General features: G+C 37.2%; 3 protein-coding genes across 4 annotated transcripts; 2 read left to right on the top strand and 1 right to left on the bottom strand.

Moving 5' to 3' along the window:
- The first annotated feature begins 122 nt into the window (after positions 1-122).
- Positions 123-2880, top strand: LOC124630592 (protein misato). Its single transcript, XM_047164556.1, has 3 exons — positions 123-755; positions 830-2012; positions 2743-2880. The coding sequence occupies exons 1-2, from the start codon at positions 285-287 to the stop codon at positions 1988-1990; spliced, it is 1632 nt and encodes a 543-aa protein (XP_047020512.1). The 5' UTR covers positions 123-284; the 3' UTR covers positions 1991-2012; positions 2743-2880.
- A 492-nt stretch (positions 2881-3372) lies between these two features.
- LOC124630474 (calcium homeostasis endoplasmic reticulum protein) lies at positions 3373-9117 on the bottom strand. 2 transcript variants are annotated; one of them, XM_047164394.1, is made up of 14 exons: positions 8868-9117; positions 8623-8793; positions 8233-8522; positions 7673-7835; positions 7384-7531; positions 6870-6946; positions 6496-6694; positions 5861-6422; positions 5593-5726; positions 5107-5274; positions 4786-4910; positions 4189-4318; positions 3690-3859; positions 3373-3589 (listed from the first exon to the last, which is right to left on the bottom strand). In XM_047164394.1, exons 1-14 carry the CDS (start codon positions 8890-8892, stop codon positions 3486-3488), a joined length of 2466 nt encoding a protein of 821 aa, XP_047020350.1. In that variant the 5' UTR covers positions 8893-9117; the 3' UTR covers positions 3373-3485. The 2 variants fall into 2 exon arrangements, with proteins under 2 accessions (XP_047020350.1, XP_047020351.1); XM_047164395.1 differs by lacking the exon at positions 8868-9117 and having other exon boundaries at positions 8233-8433; positions 8623-8764.
- A 249-nt stretch (positions 9118-9366) lies between these two features.
- Positions 9367-22279, top strand: LOC124630226 (vesicle-fusing ATPase 1-like). The gene is made up of 15 exons (XM_047163991.1): positions 9367-9588; positions 10041-10129; positions 10656-10785; positions 11058-11143; positions 12577-12722; positions 13025-13163; positions 14345-14487; positions 14887-15086; positions 15316-15448; positions 15670-15872; positions 16279-16600; positions 16789-16946; positions 17338-17522; positions 17940-18098; positions 19425-22279. The coding sequence occupies exons 1-15, from the start codon at positions 9577-9579 to the stop codon at positions 19558-19560; spliced, it is 2241 nt and encodes a 746-aa protein (XP_047019947.1). The 5' UTR covers positions 9367-9576; the 3' UTR covers positions 19561-22279.
- The last annotated feature ends 1 nt before the right edge of the window (position 22280 follows it).

Genomic DNA, 22280 nt, shown 5'->3' with positions numbered 1-22280 from the left:
CTTCCAAACTTTAAAATATCAATTTCCAATCCTTTACAAAATCGATAATTTCCATGTGTTTAACCATGGTTTAACCCGATGTTTTTTTCTTCACTAGTTGTCACCTTAAAAACTGTCAATGTCAATTTGAATTTTAAGAGGTTGACAGTCAATGCTTAGTTCATGTTTGCCAATGCCTACTTCGTGAATGAAGTTAGCACTGTTAGCAGGCCAGAGCCGCATGGCGACATAAACAACTATTATTTTCATGTTATATACCACATAACTGCAGTTCAGATACCATCATGTCGACTCGTGAAATATTGACATTACAATTTGGCCATTACGCAAACTATGTTGGTGCACATTTCTGGAACTTACAAGAGCTTAGTTTTGATTACACAGGTACTGTAAAAACAGAAGTAAACCATGATATTTTGTATCGTGAAGGCCAAACAGCTAAGGGTGAAGTGACATACACACCTCGGCTGTTATTGGCCGATCTTAAAGGTTCCCTAAAAAACTTACCTGAAAGTGGAGGGCTGCACAATGAAACTGAAGACAATGAATTACTGTGGGATGGTGTCGAAAAAATAGAGGAACCAGCCCCACCAAAAAATGAGTACCTGGCAGATATTGATGGTGAAGGGCCAAGTGTTCCCACAAAACAATATAACCTTGAACAGGATGTGAAAACTTGGACAGATTACCTATACCCTAGATTTCATGAGAGAACAATCAATATAGTAAAAGACTATGTACATGGGGCAGATGCAGTAAGTGATATTTCTGTAGTTAATTTTTGTGTGTTAAGAAATTAAATATTTAAACTTTTTTTTTCTGTTCCCAGGAAAGTTTTGATATTTATCATAATGGCACATCATTGTGGAAGCAAGATTTTGGTGATGCATTTACTGACAACATTCGTAAATATGTAGAGGAATGTGATAGTATGCAAGGATTCCAAGTTAACTTTGACTGTGTGGATGGATTTGCTGGACTGGCATTGAGTTGTACAGAGTATCTTGCAGATGAATATAGCAAATCTATACTGGCATATCCAATCATACCATCACACTTCCCCGATAACAATCCTACAACACAAGAAGAGAGAGACAAGTCTAACTTAAAGGACTCCATTAGACTTGTAAACACAGCACTCTCTATACAGGAATTATCAGAACATGCAACATTATTTGTGCCTATTTGTACTGGGGATAAAGGATGGAGGAAACCAGGGAGCCCGAGGAAGTTTGACTATCTTAATTACAATCCTGAACTATACTACCACAGCTCTGCATTATTAGCCTCAGCTATGGACACATTGAGCCAAAAATATAGACACAAGAGCAACATTTTTACACTGTCAGATATCTGTGCTGATCTCACAGGGTATGGAAGAAAACTAGCTGCAGCTTCCTTAGGAATGCCACTTCCATTAAATGAATCACAATATTTGATAGATTATTTGAATACTACAACAAAACCTATTTACACAAGTATCACACCAAGTTGCAAAATTGCATCAGATAAACTGTTCCAACTGATAACAGTTAGAGGAGTGCCTGAGAACTACTTGAAAGCTCCCATGAAAGAGGCCAAAGAACAAATGAATATACCTGCATACCGGTGTAGTAATGTGCAAGAGATGTTTGAACTATACTTCCAAGCTAACAATTTCCTCTCAGCAACTAATGTTACAATATGTGAAAAGCCTTTAGAACTTAAAACACCTTACCCAAGATTTTTTTCCACTGAACTTAATAAGTATGGTTTTATAAAAAGTGAAGTGAGAGATGAGAATATTGAAAGTTGTGCAGTTGTTGCAGGATATCACAATGGCAACTTCTTATCTGATATGATAGAGAAACTGCACAGGGAAACAAGTAGAATTAAGTTTGCAAAACTACATAAGTTCAAACAAGAAGGGTTTGAAGCTGCAGAGTACAGTGAAAGTTTAGATAAGCTTGCAGAATTCAAAGATAATTATGAGGATGATTTTGAATTGTAAAACAATCCACTGCCTTACTTAATAATACGAGCGTACATTTTGAAAATCTTGGCAAAACTGCGGGTTTCAAGAACACATGAAGTGGACTCTCACAGATACACGTATATTTTGCCTATTCGTGAACCAATACAAACATTTTGGTGGAGTCCCGCCTTAACATAGTGAGCGAGTGCACAGAAAATCCTCGTCATACAAGTGTTTCTCCCCTGTTGTGAAACTATCCTACCCTATGCGCCTGCTGATGATGATGACTCATGTCATCATCCATCCAGCTATACCCCAACTATGTTGGTGTAAACTTCCAGTCTCTGAATCTGTCCGAGTACCAATATTTTGCTTGGAGCGACTACCTATCTGATCTCTTAAATCCAGTCAACTACACAAGACGTTATCCATGGTAAGACTGACAGACTTTCTGGATTCTGATTAGTCGCAGCAGCTGCAGAAAATGTACAAATGACAGTTTTGTCAGACTCACAGCATATATACATAGATTATAGCTGTTTCCTGTGAGAATTACTTACTTAATTTTCCAAATTGGCTGACTAGATCCAGGGATTTCCACAACGTCACAAACTTTACTTCTTTTGTTTAGATAAATGCTCACACATCCACAACACAACCTTGATCAATGAATCTATGCGACTGCTAAGTGGTAATCCTAATTATACTGTCACGTGAAAAAATGCACTTAAGTAGTATTTTGACGATTCTATATTGCCCACGCAGACGAAGTTGCGGGCAACAGCTAGTAATACTAATAAGCTTTAATAAAACTTTGTACAATTTTATGTATTCTGCTTCTCAATATTTTCTTATCTTACTGTAAAATAAACAATATATTTTGAACTGAAATCTTATAATTTTCCCAATCACCTAGCTATTAATTGGCACCTAGAAAGAAAAAGAAAGAAAAACAGTTTAATTGCGCAAAATATAGGACGCATAAATGCCCCTAACAAGATGAGCATAATATGGATAAAAAGATAAAAAGAACATAACACAAATTTAAGGGAAAATATGCGTCCTAAAGCGCGCAATACGGCCCTCGCTCAGCATAATGCTGCGACCCGAAACGAGATAGAGTCCCAGCGCTGGTTTTCAGCGATAGCCGGTGCTACCGCGATGACGTCAACCGGTGGAACTAATGTATAAAATAAATAAATAAAAAATACCTACTTAACTTTGCATGAATATTGTGATTTGTGTTGTGATGTGAACAAATGTGAACTTGTGTAGTGGGTGGGTGTTACAAGTTCAGGCAGACTTACTCCTTACGCAAAGGCTTTGCGCATCCTCAGAATATAAGTTGTTGATGACTCCTCATTGGTTGCTTACATCTGCATGTTTCAAGAGTCATTGAATGAAATAAAAAACTGATGTTGAAAATTCATATAACTTTATTTATGATGATTTAGATAAAATAAATCATATCCCATCCACACTATCGCAACGTACATACACATTTACATCAATTCATGAGTTCAACTAGCGATCACGATGAACGCTCTAATGCTCTCTCCTTCATTCTCGTTATAAATGCTGCACCTTTGTTCTTTCTGAAGTTCTCATAGGGATCATTGAGGTTTACGCCTACACCTGCGAAAATACAAAACAATTAGTGTAATCAAACTTGAAAGTAAGTGATATTTTATCTCTTTCTTTACTTTTTTTTGGTCTGCCATTTTACTCAATTTACCTTTATACTGGTCTTGTCTATCTCGAACAATGCCACCGCTAATTGGCTCGGCGATACCCTGACCGGAGGCTCCCAACCCTCCCGCGCTCCATCCCATCTTCTGTAACAGCTGATGACCTTTGTTGCTGGCGTCCAAACCTGACGTCGATGTACTTGGATATGCACCACCACTGAGAAATGCATGACAAAATCTTTAGATGTTCTTGTCTTTTAAAAAATATCAAACAAATAGTGAACTTTATATGGGAACACAAAAAACATGCTAAAAATAGTATCATATCTAAAAAAGATATGTATGTGTATGTGCATTAATAACTCAACCTTTTATTTTTGTGTATGTGAAGCCAAAGTTTTTTTTTTTTAATTTCATATATATAAGCCTATAAAAGCTCTTTCGAAACATCAAGCTAGTTAGTTGCGTTTACTAACCCATAAATCAATTACAGCAACAGCAATTCACTGAAAAACATTCATCAATCATCATATATTATGTACTCACAGGAAGCTTGGGGGTGTGGGAGATCTAGAACGTTCCACGCGCCGCGACCTCGGTGACTCCCGATGTCTGTCCCGTTCCCTTGATCTGCTGCGTGACCGTGACCTTGACCTCGATCGGGACCGCCGTCGACCTATGAATATTTCATATATGTAGTATTTTTAAAACTCATTCCCTCATTCGATTTTTTCTCTTCCGTCAATATTTGTCTAACAGTTGACTATAGGCTAGTGAAGTAATTTTTTTTTTTAATTTTTTAATCTAATATTTGGCCAATTCAACTCCTCAACTATATATAGACCATTTAGTAAAAGCGAAACATGATAATGGACATAGCAGTAAAACTTGAACTTCAATCAAGCCTATAAAAGTCGTGATAACGCTATTTATAACGTTGTTGTGATTATTCATTCTATTGGTTGCACCTACCTATGTATCAGACACATACAATAACCAAGGTCCAATGTACTGCGTTTCCACTACCCACAAAGGTTGTTTAAACTTAATGAAAACAGATTAAAACTGGAAAAATCCTGCATCTTTCTTCTACCAAGAATGTTTGATTTTTTTTTAATAATTTGGAAATATAAAAACACATACTTTCTCTCGTGTCTCTTTCTCGTTCTCTTCTCCACGACGTTGATGACGTTGACTTTCTTCTTGGTGATGGTGATCTGGACTTTGACTTTGTAGGCGAAGGCTTCTCTGGAGTTTTACTTTTTGACCTAAGTTCATATAAAAATGCTTGTAAAATATGCTAAGAGCAAGATATGAATATTGGAGATATGGGGATATAGAGTGATAATTTTAAGTTTACCTGTTATCCTTCCACTTAACTTGAATAATTGAGCTAAGATCAAACAGGTTAAACGCTACTTATTACTGAAGTACAAGTAGTATTCTTATATGATAAAAAATTACCTGTATCTTCTGCCAGGTGGGGTGGGTTGTTTCTGCAAGTCTTTCGGAATAGGACTCGGAGTTCGAGACTTGTCCCGAAAGCCCTGTGCTATTGCTTCTTCCTTCATCTTCCTAGCAGAATTTTTAGCTTTGTAGTATTCATACAGGCCCAATTTTTCCCAGCCCTCACTGTCAACAAAACAATAAATATTGAATAAATAAGAGCAAAGCATACTCCAAACGTAAAATGCAGGTTATTCACGCATATATTGTTAATTGTCTAATGTTTGCATGTAGTGTAGAAAATGTTTTCATGAAATAATGGTCCATGGGCAGTCATGGTCTAAGCGCTGAGTGCGTAACGCAAGACAGATTTTTTGTGTGCCGCGCGTGTATGTGCATAGGAGAAACTCAGCTGCAAAATACGCTGACGTGAAACCAAAACAGTAACAAAATCCTAGCAGTGCCTTATACTTTTACTCACTACAAAATAGCAATGGTACTGACTTGTCTCTGGGCCGCTCGTGGTTAGGTGATGCATAGAACGCGTCAACAGCTGCCAATAGTCTGTCGTTCGGTGGGGCGGGAGGGGGAAGACGAATTTTCGCTGGATCCAGGGGTCTGTATCTGTCGTCTTCCAGCTAAAATCAATCACATTTTATTAGTAAAAGTACAGCATAGCTGAGGAAGACTTATTATATTTTCCTATCAAAGGAAGACCTATCCTTAAATTAAAAAATGTAACAATTGTTCTTTATAGCATTTATGTGCTTACCATAATGAGAGGGACCATCAAACCAGCAGGCAGTTCAAAATAGGGTACAGATGGCATTAACTCATCGTTATTCACTTCATGGAATGGTGGGAATCCTGGTGGGGGCTTGCTTAGATCAGGAAGACCATTTTGGAATGCTAACGGTGGTGGTTTCTCAGTAGGTATGAAGCCCGGTGGTGGTTGAGAGAAATTTATATTTGGAAGATTTGACAAATCAGGCTCTTCTATAATCTCGTTCTTCTTCTGACTAGTGATTTGGTCAAATGTCTGACTGTCATAGCTATTTTCATTTCCACTTAAACTATTGTTAGAAGCATAGTTATCGCCACTTTCGCTGCCATACTGATTATTTGAATTAAAGTTTGGTTCATAGCCTCCCATAGGCGGAAAGTTTTGGTCATTGAAACTGTTATTTTGAAAATTGTTTTGCATATTATTTTGAGGTACATTGTCTTTATTCTGATCATGGCTGTTCTGTATTTCTATTGCATGTTTCTGCATTTCTAATTGCTGAATCTGCTGCATTGTGTGAGCAACAAAAGCTTGGTGCTGAGTTTGATAGCTGTAAAATCATAAACATGTTTTGTTAGCAAATATAGTGGCATATTACAATTTTACATAAACATCATACTTACTTCTCAAATGTGGATTTAGTTTGTTGAGTCAAATGAGCAATAGCGTTAGAGTGCTGTGAGATTAGATTGTTCTGGTACTCTTGATAGGAACTGGTGGGACTCTTCATTTTCTCAATGACGGCAGTCTCGAAATAGTTAGACTTGGATTCCCAGAGACGCAGCAACTTGTTAAGTTTAGCCTCCTGCTCTTCAGTAACAGCTGAAACAGTAAAATGATTAAACAGTTGTCATACGAGCCAGGCCGACACTAAGCAAGTTACCTGACTGGCACAAACCACAGGCGATGATGTACTAAAAATGCTTTAACTTGAAGATGAGAATGCACAATCGAACAAGAGACCTACATCTTGAGGGCATTATTATAAATATGTTACCTATACTGGCATTGCAAAACATTGGAACCACCACATTTTCCAAATTTTTCTTGAGATCTTCTGCGTTTTTGCGTGCACTGTAATTAGGAATAATAGCATCATAGACACCGAATTGATAATGACACGAGTAAAGGGAGGAACACAAGTTTTAAAAGGAATAAATAAATGTTGTAATATAAATATGGTTTATGTAGTGCCAACACACTATACTCATATTTGGAAAAGTAAAGAAAATGAATCAAATTACCACCGTTTAATGCTTAGTTTTTAAAAGTAAATATGTGTGAATTGACAGAATTAAAAGACCATAAAACACAACTAGACTGAACCAAACTATTACAGTACAATAATAACGACACAAGAATACTATCTCGATCAGAAAATCAACAAGAATCTCAAATTAATAAATGATCTTAGAAAGCAATACTAACTGAAGTTATCAACCAATTTGTTAGGACCCTGGACATGAACAAATGAAAACTGTGATGTAAATAATTCCAGTATTGGTACTAACCAATGGTGTAGAACATCATTGACCAGGTAAATGATGTGAAGTTTCTGCGTGAATGCTGCACCAGGTTGAGTCACTTTTCTAAGCAGATGCTGCGATATCACTTTTCCCGCGTCGTGTGATGTTGCGTGTTGTAATATCCAGCCTTTTCCTATGAACAGAATTTAGAAACAAATATAAGTATTGGATTCTTTAATTTATGTAATGTTATTGAGTTAAGATGATAAGCTTATGTAAGAGTGTACTCATACAGCACTGAATGTTATTTGAGTAATTTTGATAATGTAATCACCTGAAGAAATGCTGTCTTTAGTGCAAGTATCAATGATTGGCTGCAGAATGCTGTCCAGCTCGCTGAGGCTGATATGGTTGTCCTCTGCCATCATCTGGATTGTCTCTACTTGTGCCTTGCTCACCAATTCGTTGATTTTAGCTTGCTGTTGTTGGATCAACACCTAAAATATTTTTAAACCTTAATATTTCATCCTTTATCAGGAAAACATATAATTTAAATAAGAATAAATTATGAAAATTCCAAAACATTCCAAAAAATGTGCCAATCAGAGAAATATTTTAAAAATAAACTAGTTTTTGCTTTGTACTAGAAAGAACAAATAGAAATAAAGTAAGTACACATAATTTGGTGGACCACGCTAAAATATGACAGCCTGGAAATAAATATAGGATTTATAATACAGCTTAATCAGATTAATTAATTCATAACAACAAAATAATACTATGCAATTGAATCTAGTTAAGAATTTTAACTCAATTCTCTTCAAATTGGTATGTAATGTTTATATAATGTATGCAATTATGCATGTTACTTAATCAAGAGTAATGCAAACTTACTGTGTGTTGAGCATTAAGATTATTCTCAGATTGAGTTATTTGCTCTTTGAGCATGTTGATCTGTGCTGTGAGGTTGTCGAGGTCATGATGGGCGAGCTGCGGCGTGGCGGGCGGCGCCGAGTTGGCCGCCAGCCACTGCTGGAGCGCGGGCGCCACTGCCATCGACGCCGCTAGGCCCAGCTGAGCGGGAGTCGCTCCGGCCTGTTGGGGCATTACATATTGCCTGTTCTGTGCCATATAAGCCCCGGCGGGAGCAGGAGCCGGCTGGCCACCGGCCGATTGCTTTAGAACTATAAACAGCGGAGGTTCACTTAATCGGTTATAACGACACTCAATCAGCGATCATTGGAATATTACAAAAGTCTTCCATCGTCATTTCATTATGCTTACTTGCTTGCTCCGTCGTCACTTTGTACTGGTAGTAGTTGAAGTAGTCTCCGCCATAGAGAAAGCTGAATTTCGGGTTATTTTTTTGCTTGTTCTTCGTCATTTTTTCAAATTCTGGTCCATTTCTTGCGACAAACTGGGCAAGTTTGTCAATTATGTTGCGTAGGTCTTGGTCTAGAAATATATATTATTTTTAGCTACTGCGGCACACGTATACAGAGCATATATTTGATTGAATTAAGGCGTACCTTGTGGCGGCTGCGGAAGCTCCATTTTTGTAGTAAATTAAGGTTATGTTAGTAGAAATTATCTTCTACGCTTTTAGTCTTAACGTAATTTTTATAATTATGAGCATCACATTATAGAAAGTTACTTTTCCTGTGTAATAATGTTATAACACACTGTTATTTTTATATGATAACACTAAATTGAAAACATATCATTTCTTGGACAACGAACGATCCAAATTTTTTCGGCCATTTGTAATAATTTTAGGCAGGGGGGGGTGTATAGGGAGGGCCGAGTTCGTACAGAATAACCGATAACGGTAACTTTTTCAATGATAGTTTTAATTATTTGTATCAAATGATCGAACCAATACCTTTAAAGTGTGCGTTTATGAAAGGACGATGGGTTTTCAGATAATTTGGAATTCGTTTGAAGCTTGGATGTGTGATCTCAAATTGTTGGTGCCAAATAAAAACCGACAAATCGATAACTGTACAAGTAGGTCATCCTTATCTTTCAGCATCTGGAGAATGGCAACACTCCGTCGGGAAAATATTGATCGCTCGACCAATGGATTCTCAGGCAAAATAATTCAATGCAGTCATTCGTTGTTTAGCGGTGACGGCACAGTATATAGGCTGATGTCAAATCAGTCGACGTGAATCATTTGTCAAAATTGAGAAACAACTCAAAATAGTGCTCTAAAAAAATAAACGATTAATTGCAATAATGTCTGCAATGGTAAGTTATGTTTCGTACCTTATTACTTAAGACACCTCCCCATAATCCTCTCAGAAAGTTTTTCATCAATCTCTGCTTTTCCTCTGCTTATGTTCTCTAGAGTCTGAAATATCAAATATTAATTTATCTGTTCGAAACACCTGCATAAGGTTGATTTTAGCTAATTAGAAGTAAAACCCAGATCTCTATTATGCTGTATAGTCTGTCATCATCACCATTCTGTCTCATAATACTGAACTAAAACATTTGTTAATTAATCATAGTTTACATCTGTATTAATTAGGCTAGAGTAAAAGTAGTCAATTAATCATAATCAATCTACTCGTAATAATGAAATAAAAAAATCGTATAAACCTCTTATCAGAAAGCATAGCACTACAAGTGGCCTTATCATGTCAGGAAATACATTTTCTATTAACAATATTTTGAACAATATATTTTATTCTGTGCAGCGGATGAAGGCAGCAAAATGTCCCTCGGACGAGCTGGCCATCACAAACTGTGCTCTCATCAACCCGGACGATTTCAACAGTGATGTCAAGTAAGTTTTATTTCATCATCATTTACAATTTAAAATATTAATCATGACCTAAACGCATAAACATTGTGTATGTCAGCATAACAATTTGGAAAAGTTTAGGGCTTGTTTAGACCTTTTTAATGATATACCACACAGGCTTAATATAAACAATATGCATCACTTTGATTGTATTGACTAATGCGCATGTGCAATATATGTTCTGTAAAGACTTTCTACAAGCAACTAGACATAAATCACATTTATGAGTGTTCTAAATCTGTCATAATTTAGCACACATCTGTAAACAGTCAGTGATGCAACTGTATTTTACTGTAAAATATCTACTTTCATAAATTGCTCTTGATGTAGTATTGGTCTAAGTTTATTCTAGAAAATCAATTGAAATTATAGATAGAACAGTCTATGACTGCACTATAAATGTGGTGTAATATGTGTCAAGTATTTTTCTCATTTCACCTTCACAGCACAAAATATTGAAATTTCATTATGCTGACATGTTTAAATATATCTATAATCATATTTTCAGGCACATAGAAGTGTCCACAGGACCTTCCCAGCATTTTGTCTTCAGTATTAGATTCTACAGTGGCGTGGATCGTGGCACTGTGGGATTCTCTGCCCCACAGAGAAAATGGGCTACTCTTTCAATTGGACAGGTAGGCTCTTGATGACATGATGACAATTGTATATAAGTTGCAATTTAAATATTCTGATTATAGAAAGAATATGTGCCAGTTGAAAATTATTATTTAGAATTTGGTTCTGATTTTGATGTTGATTCACCCAATGTAATTCCACCTAAGTAATGAATTGTGCCTATGATGCACTAATTGACAAAAATAACTAATCCAAATTCACACTACTTGTTATCTTATTCTATGAATAATGACAATGATCAAAATTGTATAATGTAAACTATTATCTGCAGCCGATTGATGTAAAGCCCTTCAAGGCTCAGAATGCTGAGTGCCTGTGCAGCGTGACCCTGGAAGCAGACTTCATGTTGAAGAAAACGTAAGTATCTATGCAATAATCTAATTATTATGTGACTCATCTGTAGTTCATGGTATTAGAGTGATGTCATATGTGGTCGGCGGCGGCCCTAGCCACTGCGAGGCTACGTGCGGCAGGTCTATGCGAGGCCCTTTGTCCTATGTGAAAAGTATGTATTGCGAGAGTAAGCAGGTGTTTTGATTTTGCTAAACGTCATGTATATATTTTTACTACAGTTTATATTTAAAGAATCACAAAATTAACAAATATTAAAATGATCTGATGCTTGCGACTTTTCTTAAGACTAAAATCTTTAATTAAAGCAGAATAATCGAATGAATGAGCAACGTCATTTTCGATCGAAAGAATAGCAAGGGCTGAAAGTCGATCTTGTGTCATCGAGTTCCTTAAACATGTTTTCATAATTTTAAGCCTCGAAAGACTGCTTTTTCGATATTATTATTTTATTATTCGAATTCTCAAGACTATTTCGGTAGGGGGATAAATTTCAGTTAAATTATTTTCTAATATATATTGCAGCACCGAGATAATATTCAGCTCTTCGTATAACTGATTCAGGGCCGTCTCTAGCTCATGTAGCGTCCGGGTGCAATCATGACCGTGCAATCACATTCATACGGAAAGTATGAGTTATTTTTTTGTAAATAAAAGGACTTAAAAGCGGCGCTACCTTCGCGGTTCGGCTAAAAAAGGATGAAAAAAATAAAACAAGAGGAAAGTTAAGCACCCGCGAGCGTAGCGAGCCCAAAAATTTTTGAGGTTTGGGTCACCAAAGCACCTAAAGTTGTATAAGAAACAACAGTGCAAGTTGAAGTCGCGAGCGTAGCGAGCGCGAAAATTTTTTGAGTTTTGGGACATAAAAGTTCTCTAATCAATTTAGAAGGAAGGGCACTGTCAAGTGAACGAGCGAATTTTTTCAGAGTGTTTGTTTAAGGACTCTCAAATTAAACTCGGAATTAAGCAAAAATAAAAAAAAATCCGTGACTGGATTGAGAGCCAGTTGTGGGTTCTAGCGCGAGGCCCCCCCAAGCGCGAGGCCCTGTGCGAGGGCACAGTTCGCACACCCCTAGGGCCGCCACTGTATGTGGTGATGATGTGTATGAAAAACTGATGTAAATTTTGGTACTATTGAGATATTTAAAATTCAATATCATATCTAAGATTTTGATTGATAACGAAAATATTGATGCCCTAACATTTACAAATAAATTATGCTTTTCAAATCATTTTTCAAATACTAAAAAACAGATATGTTACTTGTCCAGACAAAATTATATCTACCTCTATATTGTTGATTTAGATAACCACAACAGGTAAAGCAAAAGGAAAGGATCAATCAAATCTTTTATAATCCCCAAAATAAAATTCTACAAGGATTACAGAAATAACACACCTTAATATTTTTTGTGAATATATTTCATTGTTTTTCTCAGTACATCCATGGAGCCTTACGATTCTGAGCAAATGGCTCGCGACTTCTTGATCCAGTTCTCCAATCAGATCTTCACTGTGGGTCAGCAGTTGGCTTTCGCCTTTCAGGATAAGAAAGTTCTGTCATTGATTGTCAAGAATCTGGAAGGTAAGAACTTTTTACACACAAAAAGGCAAAAGAAAAAATAAATATATTTTTTTTTCATCTTTTCGTCATCAAAAATTTTGTTTGCTAATAGATTAATTCATAGACAATAAAACTCATTATGGGCCTGCATACATTTCAGATACGCCCACTTCATGGGGTTTAATAACATTTATTACTCCTGGATTATGGATATCATATCCCACTATCTGACATACATACTTATAAACATATATCTAGTTTTGGAATATTTTGTACTTAAAATCATACAAAAAAAACATATTATACTTACGTATTTGTTACAGCTGTGGATGTGCAAGCATTAGCCGCTGGCGCGAACGCGGTACCTCGCCGCGTAAGAATGGGCCGACTCCTTCCTGATGGCAATATACAGTTTGATAAAGCTGAAAACTCTTCTCTTAACTTAGTCGGCAAGGCTAAGGGGTGAGTGGAAATTCATTACTACAGTTATTGTTAGAAAAAATGCAAATTATGAGACAGTGATATTGTTCCTAATTTTAGTTCTTTGAGTCGTACTGGTAGAAATCCTACAAAGACAAACTCCTTAGGTGATAAGTCAAATGTAAAGTCTAAAACCCACCATGTTCCTTCCGGAGTCCCTTTGTGTAACAGGGCCACGGTAACTTTCGCAGACCCCGCACCCATTGATACCTATAATTGGTTTCTGCGCAGCCACTTGTGCAATGTTCAATGACGACAATTTTTTTAAGAGTACTAAGCAAGTTTAGGGATCCGTTGTTGTGTTGAATCCTTAATTGAGGACTGCCTCTTCTGGTCGGGGGTGTATGGGTTTGAGAGAAACACGGTGGTTGGATAGCGGATATATATTTCGGGTAAACCCCCGGAGAAAACCGTTCACTCGGACCAGTGCTCAGTAACTGTCTGTTCCTTACATGACTCACGCTCTCACACGTTTTTGCCTACCTTGCACTCTGCCATACAAACTTACATGTGTCCCTACACAGTGTTAAGGCGCGGCTCCACCGCGGTGCACGGAGAGGCTAGGCACGTGTATTAAGCTTCGCTTTGTAAGAAAATGTATGTGGTTGTGTCCACTGCAACCCACGGAGAGGCTACGCATGAATTGACGTCATTGATACACGCGTGGCTTGCTCGAATAGGCGGTTACATAGCTCAACGCTGTCAACGTGGGTCTACGTTTCCACTGGAGTACACGAATAAGACCCACGACTATGTACAGCTCGGTTATCGCAGAGCAGTTTTCAGTCATTCACGTTGTGGAACGGACGCGTTTCGTGTTTCTCGTATACATATATCGTATCGAGGTACTCATAGAATGGCATTGGTACTGACTTTGCTAGACAGTTCTTCTGACGATGAATCCGAAAGTGAGATTGATGATCATTGACACACGCATAGCTTGCTCGAATAAGCGGTTACGTAGCTCAACGCTGTCAGCGTGGGTCTACCCGTGCGCCGTGCCACGCTATACATAGTCGTGGGTCATATTCGTGTACTTCAGTGGAAACGTAGACCCACGTTGTCAAACAAATGAATACACGCAGCTAAAATGCGCCGCGTGTCCGTGCACAGCGTGCACTGCGGTGGAGCCGCGCCTTTACCAATATATATTTTGAATGTAGGAAACAACCACGCCAGTCTATCATCAATCCTGATTGGGACTTCGGCAAGATGGGTATCGGTGGTCTGGATAGGGAGTTCAACGCTATCTTCCGACGTGCTTTCGCTTCTCGAGTGTTCCCTCCCGAAGTTGTGGAGCAATTAGGTAAGTTGTAAACTGTTTTATTAGGCAATAGAGTCACGAGTATGTCAGTAATGTTACGAATAGGGCAAATATAATAAAATGACGCTGAGATACTTGCCCTGTTTGTTTATGTACCAAAACAATGACAAATTAGGTACATTTAATTTGTTATGCCATGTAATGGTGCCTGCCCTTATTCCATTTCGGTGCAGCATGTTTTCTTCTTCTATATTTTTCCATGTGGCGTCATCTCACGAGTATCATTCTTTCTTGCTATATGAAGTTTCCATTCATCGTTTCTTTGGTCGTCCCCTGCCACTATATCGTCCACATTTAAATGTTACAACAAAAACTTTCTATTACTTATCTGTAATTTTTCAGTCTTTTTTATGAATGCTTTATAATTTCAACACTTTTTAGGTTGCAAACACGTCAAGGGTATTCTACTGTACGGTCCTCCCGGTACTGGTAAAACTTTGATGGCGCGTCAGATCGGAAAGATGTTGAATGCTCGCGAGCCTAAGATTGTAAACGGTCCGCAAATCTTGGACAAATATGTTGGTGAGAGTGAGGCCAATATTCGTCGGTTGTTCGCTGATGCTGAAGAGGAGGAGAAGAGGGTAAGTTTTGGTCAAATGTTGGGTCTAATATATGCTTTGTAAAATGGAATGCGGGTAAATCATTTGTTTTTGGATGACAGACCACAAGACACTCGCAATCTTTTAAAGCCCATTCCCTTGTCTAACTATTCTTTGTGACCCTTTCCTTCTTGTAATAACTATTTATTTTATTTTAAATGTAAGTAGGTAGTGTAAGTTCTTGTCGATTTATGTAATGTTGTTCTTACAGTGTGGACCAAACAGTGGTCTTCACATTATCATCTTTGACGAAATCGACGCCATTTGCAAAGCGAGAGGTTCAGTGGGAGGCAACACGGGCGTCCACGATACCGTCGTCAACCAGTTGCTCTCAAAGATTGATGGTAAGAAAGAAACTGTACCCATACTGTGTTAAAAGTTGATGCTTACTGAAAAAATCTTATGTAGGACGTAGAACCTAACTTACTAAGAGTCAAGGTTCATAAATGTGCCAAAAACATGTCCTGTTAATTATAATCAATTCTTTATTGACAACGGGAGATTTTTATGTCCATTTCTCATCCCTCATTTGAAATACAAAGCTCAATAAAATCACCCCTTTTAGGTGTTGACCAACTCAACAATATCTTGGTCATCGGTATGACGAATCGTCGCGACATGATTGACGAGGCGTTAATGCGACCCGGTCGATTGGAAGTGCAGATGGAAATCGGTCTACCCGACGAAAATGGCAGAGTTCAGATCCTGAACATTCATACTAAACGTATGAAGGAGTATAAGAAGATCGCTGAGGATGTCGATTCTAAGGTTTGTTTTATTTTTAAGAAAATTGTGAGTCAATGACATTTTTGTCCTAATGTTGCTCCTTTGAGTCGTAATGGTTGGAAACGAAGAAAGACTGAGTTTTGCTATTGTATTAGGTAAGTTCTGCGAAGATAGTGTATAAATAAATAAAGTTCATTAAATGGTTTGTTTCGAGTTTTTAGAAAAAAATAGTAGAGAACTGGTTAGGTTCGATATAAAAATGACAATAATACTCGAACTCTATTTCCGTAACTTTGTTATAAAAATCTTCTATTACAAGAAGATAATACTACAAATCACAAAGCTATATGTGGTACTCAATACTTTCAATGTACCTTCATAAAATTTTCCTTGTACATAGAGCACTACAAAAATAAAAAAAAACTAAGACCTGCTTACGACCTTACAGGAACTAGCAGCACTCACAAAGAACTTCTCAGGCGCCGAACTAGAAGGTCTCGTTCGCGCCGCCCAATCCACAGCCATGAACCGTCTTATCAAAGCTTCAAGTAAAGTGGAAGTTGACCCTGAAGCTATGGAGAAACTCATGGTGGAAAGGGGAGACTTTCTCCATGCCCTTGAGAATGATATCAAACCAGCTTTTGGTACCGCGGCCGAGGCTTTGGAACATTTCTTGAGCCGTGGTATAATCAATTGGGGCAGTCCCGTGTCATCGTTGCTTGAAGATGGACAGCTTTACATTCAGCAGGCTAGGGCTACTGAGGCTAGCGGTAAGAAACAAATTACATTTATTTTTTGTTTCTGGCAATAATCTTATTGGACTTTTTTATCTGATACATTCTATTCCCAATAAACCGACTGCCTATCTGACCTCAACCCAGTAACCCGGGCAACCCGATACCCCTCTGTAAGATTGATTGTTAGACGTTGGTCCTAAGTGAGCTACATTTTTGTACAGGCTTAGTATCAGTGCTGCTAGAAGGGCCACCCAACAGCGGTAAGACCGCTTTAGCCGCAGAACTGGCTAAGCTGTCAGATTTCCCCTTCGTGAAGGTTTGCTCACCAGAAGACATGGTCGGTTTTACGGAGTCTTCTAAATGTCTGCAGATCAGAAAGGTAAGATTTTGTATGTAGAACATATCAAAAAAATTTAACCTTGAGCCTAAAATTGTTCACATAGCTCACTTACTTAGGTACCTACTGGTTTATTATGTGCTTCTTAAATTAATTATACGTAAATAAAATTTAATTGTAGACTGCTACAGTTATTTCAAAATAGGAGAGCCAAGAGTAACTCAACACTATAAAGCCCATTTTCACCGATAACATAAACGTCCGTTCTTCTTCAACCAACTGTTTACATTGAAAAATCACTTGGGCCTAAGATGTTAAGCAAATTATAGTACAAAACTCAAAACTAAAATAATTAAATACATTTATTTTTCTACAAATCATATTCCTTTTAATCTGCACATAGGTAACATTGTCATAATACTTTTTTCCCCAGTACTTCGACGACGCGTACCGTTCAAGTCTGTCTTGCATCCTAGTGGACAATATCGAGCGTCTATTGGACTACGGTCCTATTGGCCCACGGTATTCCAACTTGACATTGCAAGCGCTACTTGTGTTGTTGAAGAAACAGCCGCCTAAGGGACGAAAGTTGCTTATTCTTTGTACGAGCAGTCGGAGGTAATATTATTAATTTGTTAAAATAATATAGTTGATAGTATTTAGAAATTGTGATGCAAATTTAACAGTGATAGGTGATTCTCGCCTTTCCTAGGCAGGCCATTGAAAGTTGGTCCTTTCTAATTTGTTGTGAAAAAAATTATTTTTACAATTATAATATAATATCATTTGACCAAAGCTTTCTTTGGGCGTTTTGTAAGCTATCCTCTGTAAAATTGAACTTTAAAAAAGTGCTGCTTACTTTGAATAGAAGCTATTTATTTTATTTTTTAAGGACCCTTGATCCTTCGCGAAGCATAGAGTATTTCTACTCACACATTAGAACCTGGTCCTTGGAGATGCAAATCTTTTTGCCTTTGTATCCTCTTTTTAGTAACATAAAAAAATATCCACTCACCAACTATTTACCATCACCAGACAAGTCCTGGAAGACATGGAGATGCTGTCAGCCTTCACGGGCGTACTTCACGTGCCGAATCTGTCGCAACCCGAACACGTGATGGCGGTACTTGAAGAGAGCGATGCCTTCTCCAAGAAAGACCTGCAGAAGATCCAACATGATATTCGAGGAGCTAGGTATGATTAAATGTTTTTTTTTTTTTATAGGGGATGTGATATTTTCAAATTCTACTGTTTAAAGTTTTTGTGGTACGACGGTTGTACCACAAAAACTTTTAAACGTTTGCTGAACACCTGTGTAAAAAAAATACAAATTATGACGTTGAAATAAGGTCCGTTTTGCAGCTACTATTTTTTAGACAAGTGTTCAACAGTTGTTTAAGTTTTTGTAATAAGGCTGTTAGAGTTTATCTTTAAGAGCGATTTCACATTAGTGGATTGTCCACTCGATTTTACCGCGACAACTACCGAGTACCGATGCAAAAGTTGGCGTTTAAAACCGCACGACAGATCTTTTGCCTCAGGATGTCTTGCGCGAAGAAACAGCTACAGTACCTATACGCGAAAAAAACCTCTAACTGTGAAATCGCTGTTAAAGTATATAGCTTCATGTAAGGTTAAGGTATTTTGATGGTGAAGATGCTGAATTGAATGTTTCGTGATGAAGACGACAAGAAAAGGTTTGTTGTTAGACGTTCATACAGAATGTAGGGAAGGATAGGTTGGTGTATGAGTTTGCTGAACAACATTCAGTAAGTATCAGCGTCATTGTAAATAACCTTCCTCATCCCCTATGCATACAGAGTTTTCCCTAATATATGTAGGTTCGGAAAAATAACATTTCAAAATTCTTCTTTAATCTGAACAGCTGTAAGCTGTAATTTATAGAGAAAAAGTTAAGGATGATTTAGTTCTTCAAAGTATTTGGCATTACGAAGTAGAGCAGCGTATTTGCCAATTGAAAACTTTGAGTGTCGTCTTCCCAATAATTTCGGGCACAAAACCAATACTGGACATGAAAATCTTGTCCTGTTTATTATAGACCTTCCCGTATGAAGCAACTTCGAAAGTTCCTGAGCAATGCGTCTCAGCCCACTGAAGAAGAAATTGCTTTGGCCGCGGCTAAGCCAAGGTGCGATTATGTAGTTAGCCATTGAATTTCTTCGAGCTACTATTTTTATTATTTTGTTTTCATTTTTATCACAAATAAATTTCGTTTGGTATTGTATCTTTTGCCTTTTGTGTGAGTAAATTCACCGGTTTTCTATTCTATTTTTGAGCAATGTATGAGTTTCATTTGTTGTCTATCGGAGTTCGAACTTTGGACAAATAAGGTAGGACATCATGAAAATAGCAGGTATGTTAGTAGACGTGGCCATATGATAGGTAGGTACTCCAAATCACCATTTAGTATAGTAGGTAGGTATGCCAAGGACTCTTCTTCTATGTATATTTCAAGTTACGAGGCAATTTTTATCTATAAATGTATTATTTGTTTCCCAGGATCTTCATTGGCATCAAGAAGCTGCTAGCATTAATCGACATGGTGAAACAAACTGATGAAGAGTACAGAGTGTTCAAGTTCCTGACGAAAATGCAGGAGGAGGGCGGCCTAGACTTAGGCACCAATGTACAATAAGAATCATTGCAACCTTAGGGACAACATGCGCATACCACACTATCGCCCTCACCCGATCACACTAATGCACATATCTCTACATCTAAACCTCAACACGTCAAAGTTACGGAGAGCTCACCTTGCGTTTCCGATCTCAGAAGTTACGAAATCGATTACGACGAAATCAGCGAATGCACCGAGTCGTTACTCGATACTAGTCATCACATAAAAGGTCTGACAGCCAAAGGCAACGAAATATCACCCTCTAAAATGCCTCTCATGAGGATTAGGAGTGTAGAAATTGTTTTCGAAGATGAAATGTCTACTTGCACAGACACCGGTATTTTGGATAGGAGTTTAGAGTTAATAGTGTCTGATAGCAGTGACGACTCCACCAAGTGCGTGGATGACTTAGAGCCATTGAATATCGAGAAAGATCTCAACTACGACTCCGTAACGCTCAACGCTGAAGGAGATCTATCAGATGACAATTCAGTTTCCCTTTCCAAAGATATTGTTGAAGACCTTCCTAAAATCGATATTCCCCTCATAAGTTTTCAAGACGTCGATGACCCTTCTCACATACAAAGTGAATGTGTAACGTTAGCCATCGATGAAACTCTATCGCCAAATGTGTCTGAAATCGGTGATTCTGGTCGCTTCACTGAGGAAGCTTGTTCATCTCATTTCGAAACGGTTCCGATTGAAGACGCTTTACTTTCGGGCTCGTTTGACGCGATCAATATTGAGAAAACATCGACGCCGATGAGTTCGTATGAGATGTCTGACGTGTGTAGCATCGCAGCCGAGACCACGAGGCTGTATGAGTACATCGACAGTAACAGTGATAGTTCCGATGACTCAGACAATACAGCTACGTGCGATATGGACCATCCAGTCCAACATCTTATAAGCTTTACTAACGTTTCTCCAGACGATAGTTCTATAGGCGACGGCTACGATCTACAGTACGACTCTTTCATAGACATGGGCAAATTTTAACATTCGACTACCGAACGAAAGTACCTATAATAAAGAGACTTTTGCATTTTAACTATTTGTGCTTCTCTGTGGATATTTCTAACTCGTAACGCTATGTGAATTTTAACATGTGTAATGCAGATTGCTGTTTGACGTTGCATAAAAATTATGAATGGTTATTTTTTAATATTTATCATTTTGAACCAAAACCACATTCCAATTGAATTATTGACGGATTTGATTAATGTAGGTCCAGTTTTAGTACGCCAATGTGGTGAACTTTTAGTGCGAGCTATTCTGACACCTTATATACCTTCTTAACACAGCTTGTGCACAGAGGGGCTCGGTGGTATGCGGCTCTCGTAACCATGTCATGTCTCTATAAACAATTGTTATAGTTTAACTACTCAGTAGACTTTATGTAAATATGAGAAAATGTTTCCATAGCGCGTGCAATTTAGTAAGTATCCAGTTTAACGTGAACAATGACATGGTTACAGACATCCCTGGGTTGTAAGTCTAGGCAATAGCTCAATTAACTACAATGTATTATATTATTTTTATAGAGTGATTTTTTTATTTATTTCAATTTGTTATTGAAATGTGATGCAGCTTGACGCTGTCTATTGTGTTAATACTTAAATAGGGATATTTTGATCAATGTGTAATATTGATAGCTGTAAGGGAATGATATTGATAATGTCAATGAAGTATGTAGTATTATATGTATGAATAACGAAACATTTGAGGAATATTGTTGTTATAACTCAGTAGGACTCGAAGCTTTGACTTGGAGCATTAGTACAATTAAAGTTTAAGTACTTACCTGCACATGTAGTAAATTTTACCGTCAATTAACGAACACTTTTTGGAAAATCGATGTAATCATTGGATTGTTAAAAGATTCTTATCTGGAATACCTACGTCAAAATCACCTCTACATAAATGTTATGTAGGTGGCAAATATTTAATACAAAATAATAGTAGTGCGAGCGCATTATAACTGAATGTTGCGTTCATGATCGTTAATAAAAAAAATCTTATATTTAAATGAAAATAGCTATAATATTGTTGCTATACATTTGTAGTTATTTATTGTTACATTCTACAGGATAGATGCATTGTTATTGTCTTTGATCTAGGATAAAACATTCCACTCACACATTCAAAACAAGTCAGTGTATGTGTTATAGAAATACATAATCTCAATTATATAAAAATATAAATAACTTTTGTGAAAAATTCTTATATCTTGATAAAGCTTTTAGGTCATGAATTAGCATTAGAGCTTTTATTAATACTTATCGCAATGCATATATTTTCTTCTGTATGTAAAAAATATATGAATTATGTGGAATTGTAAATGGTATATGGGACAAAGCTCCTGGACTGAATGTTCCAGAAAATTATACTGCATTTAATAAGTATTGGTGTTACTACATAAGAAACTAGACAGTCCCCACAATCATGTGACAGAAAGTAATCTAAACTTTTTCTGTAAGATAAAATAATTTATGTTATGTATTTCTTTTTGAGCAATAAAATGGTAATTGTTGTATTGTAAACAAAAAAGGTTATTTGGTACTGAGTAATAAAATGTTTGGTTATAATCCTAGATGAAATCATATAAATCTAATCTAAATCATTCATAAGATGATAAAATATTCTGTTTTAACTGCAATAGGAACATTGTTTACAGTGGCTGTGTCACATAATCCTGTAAGCTTTATTGTTGGTAAATAAAATGATTGACAAACAAG

This window comes from Helicoverpa zea, chromosome 5 (assembly GCF_022581195.2).
Source record: "Helicoverpa zea isolate HzStark_Cry1AcR chromosome 5, ilHelZeax1.1, whole genome shotgun sequence".
NCBI classification, from domain to species: domain Eukaryota; kingdom Metazoa; phylum Arthropoda; class Insecta; order Lepidoptera; family Noctuidae; genus Helicoverpa; species Helicoverpa zea.
Note: the sequence above shows the minus strand (reverse complement) of the source record. Positions and strands in the feature narration are given on the sequence as shown.

Excerpts from the sequence above, each read along its gene's own strand:
- LOC124630226 (XM_047163991.1), top strand. Across the intron at positions 14,488-14,886 it reads CGAAGTTGTGGAGCAATTAG|GTTGCAAACACGTCAAGGGT; the intron begins GTAAGTTGTAAA and ends AACACTTTTTAG. Across the intron at positions 17,523-17,939 it reads CTTTGTACGAGCAGTCGGAG|ACAAGTCCTGGAAGACATGG; the intron begins GTAATATTATTA and ends TACCATCACCAG.
- LOC124630592 (XM_047164556.1), top strand. The coding sequence starts at position 285 with ATGTCGACTCGTGAAATATTGACATTACAATTTGGCCATTACGCAAAC. Across the intron at positions 756-829 it reads ATGTACATGGGGCAGATGCA|GAAAGTTTTGATATTTATCA; the intron begins GTAAGTGATATT and ends TTCTGTTCCCAG.
- LOC124630474 (XM_047164394.1), bottom strand. The coding sequence starts at position 8,892 with ATGGAGCTTCCGCAGCCGCCACAAG. Across the intron at positions 6,947-7,383 it reads AATGATGTTCTACACCATTG|TGCACGCAAAAACGCAGAAG; the intron begins GTTAGTACCAAT and ends TCCTAATTACAG. Across the intron at positions 6,423-6,495 it reads ACTAAATCCACATTTGAGAA|CTATCAAACTCAGCACCAAG; the intron begins GTAAGTATGATG and ends ATGATTTTACAG.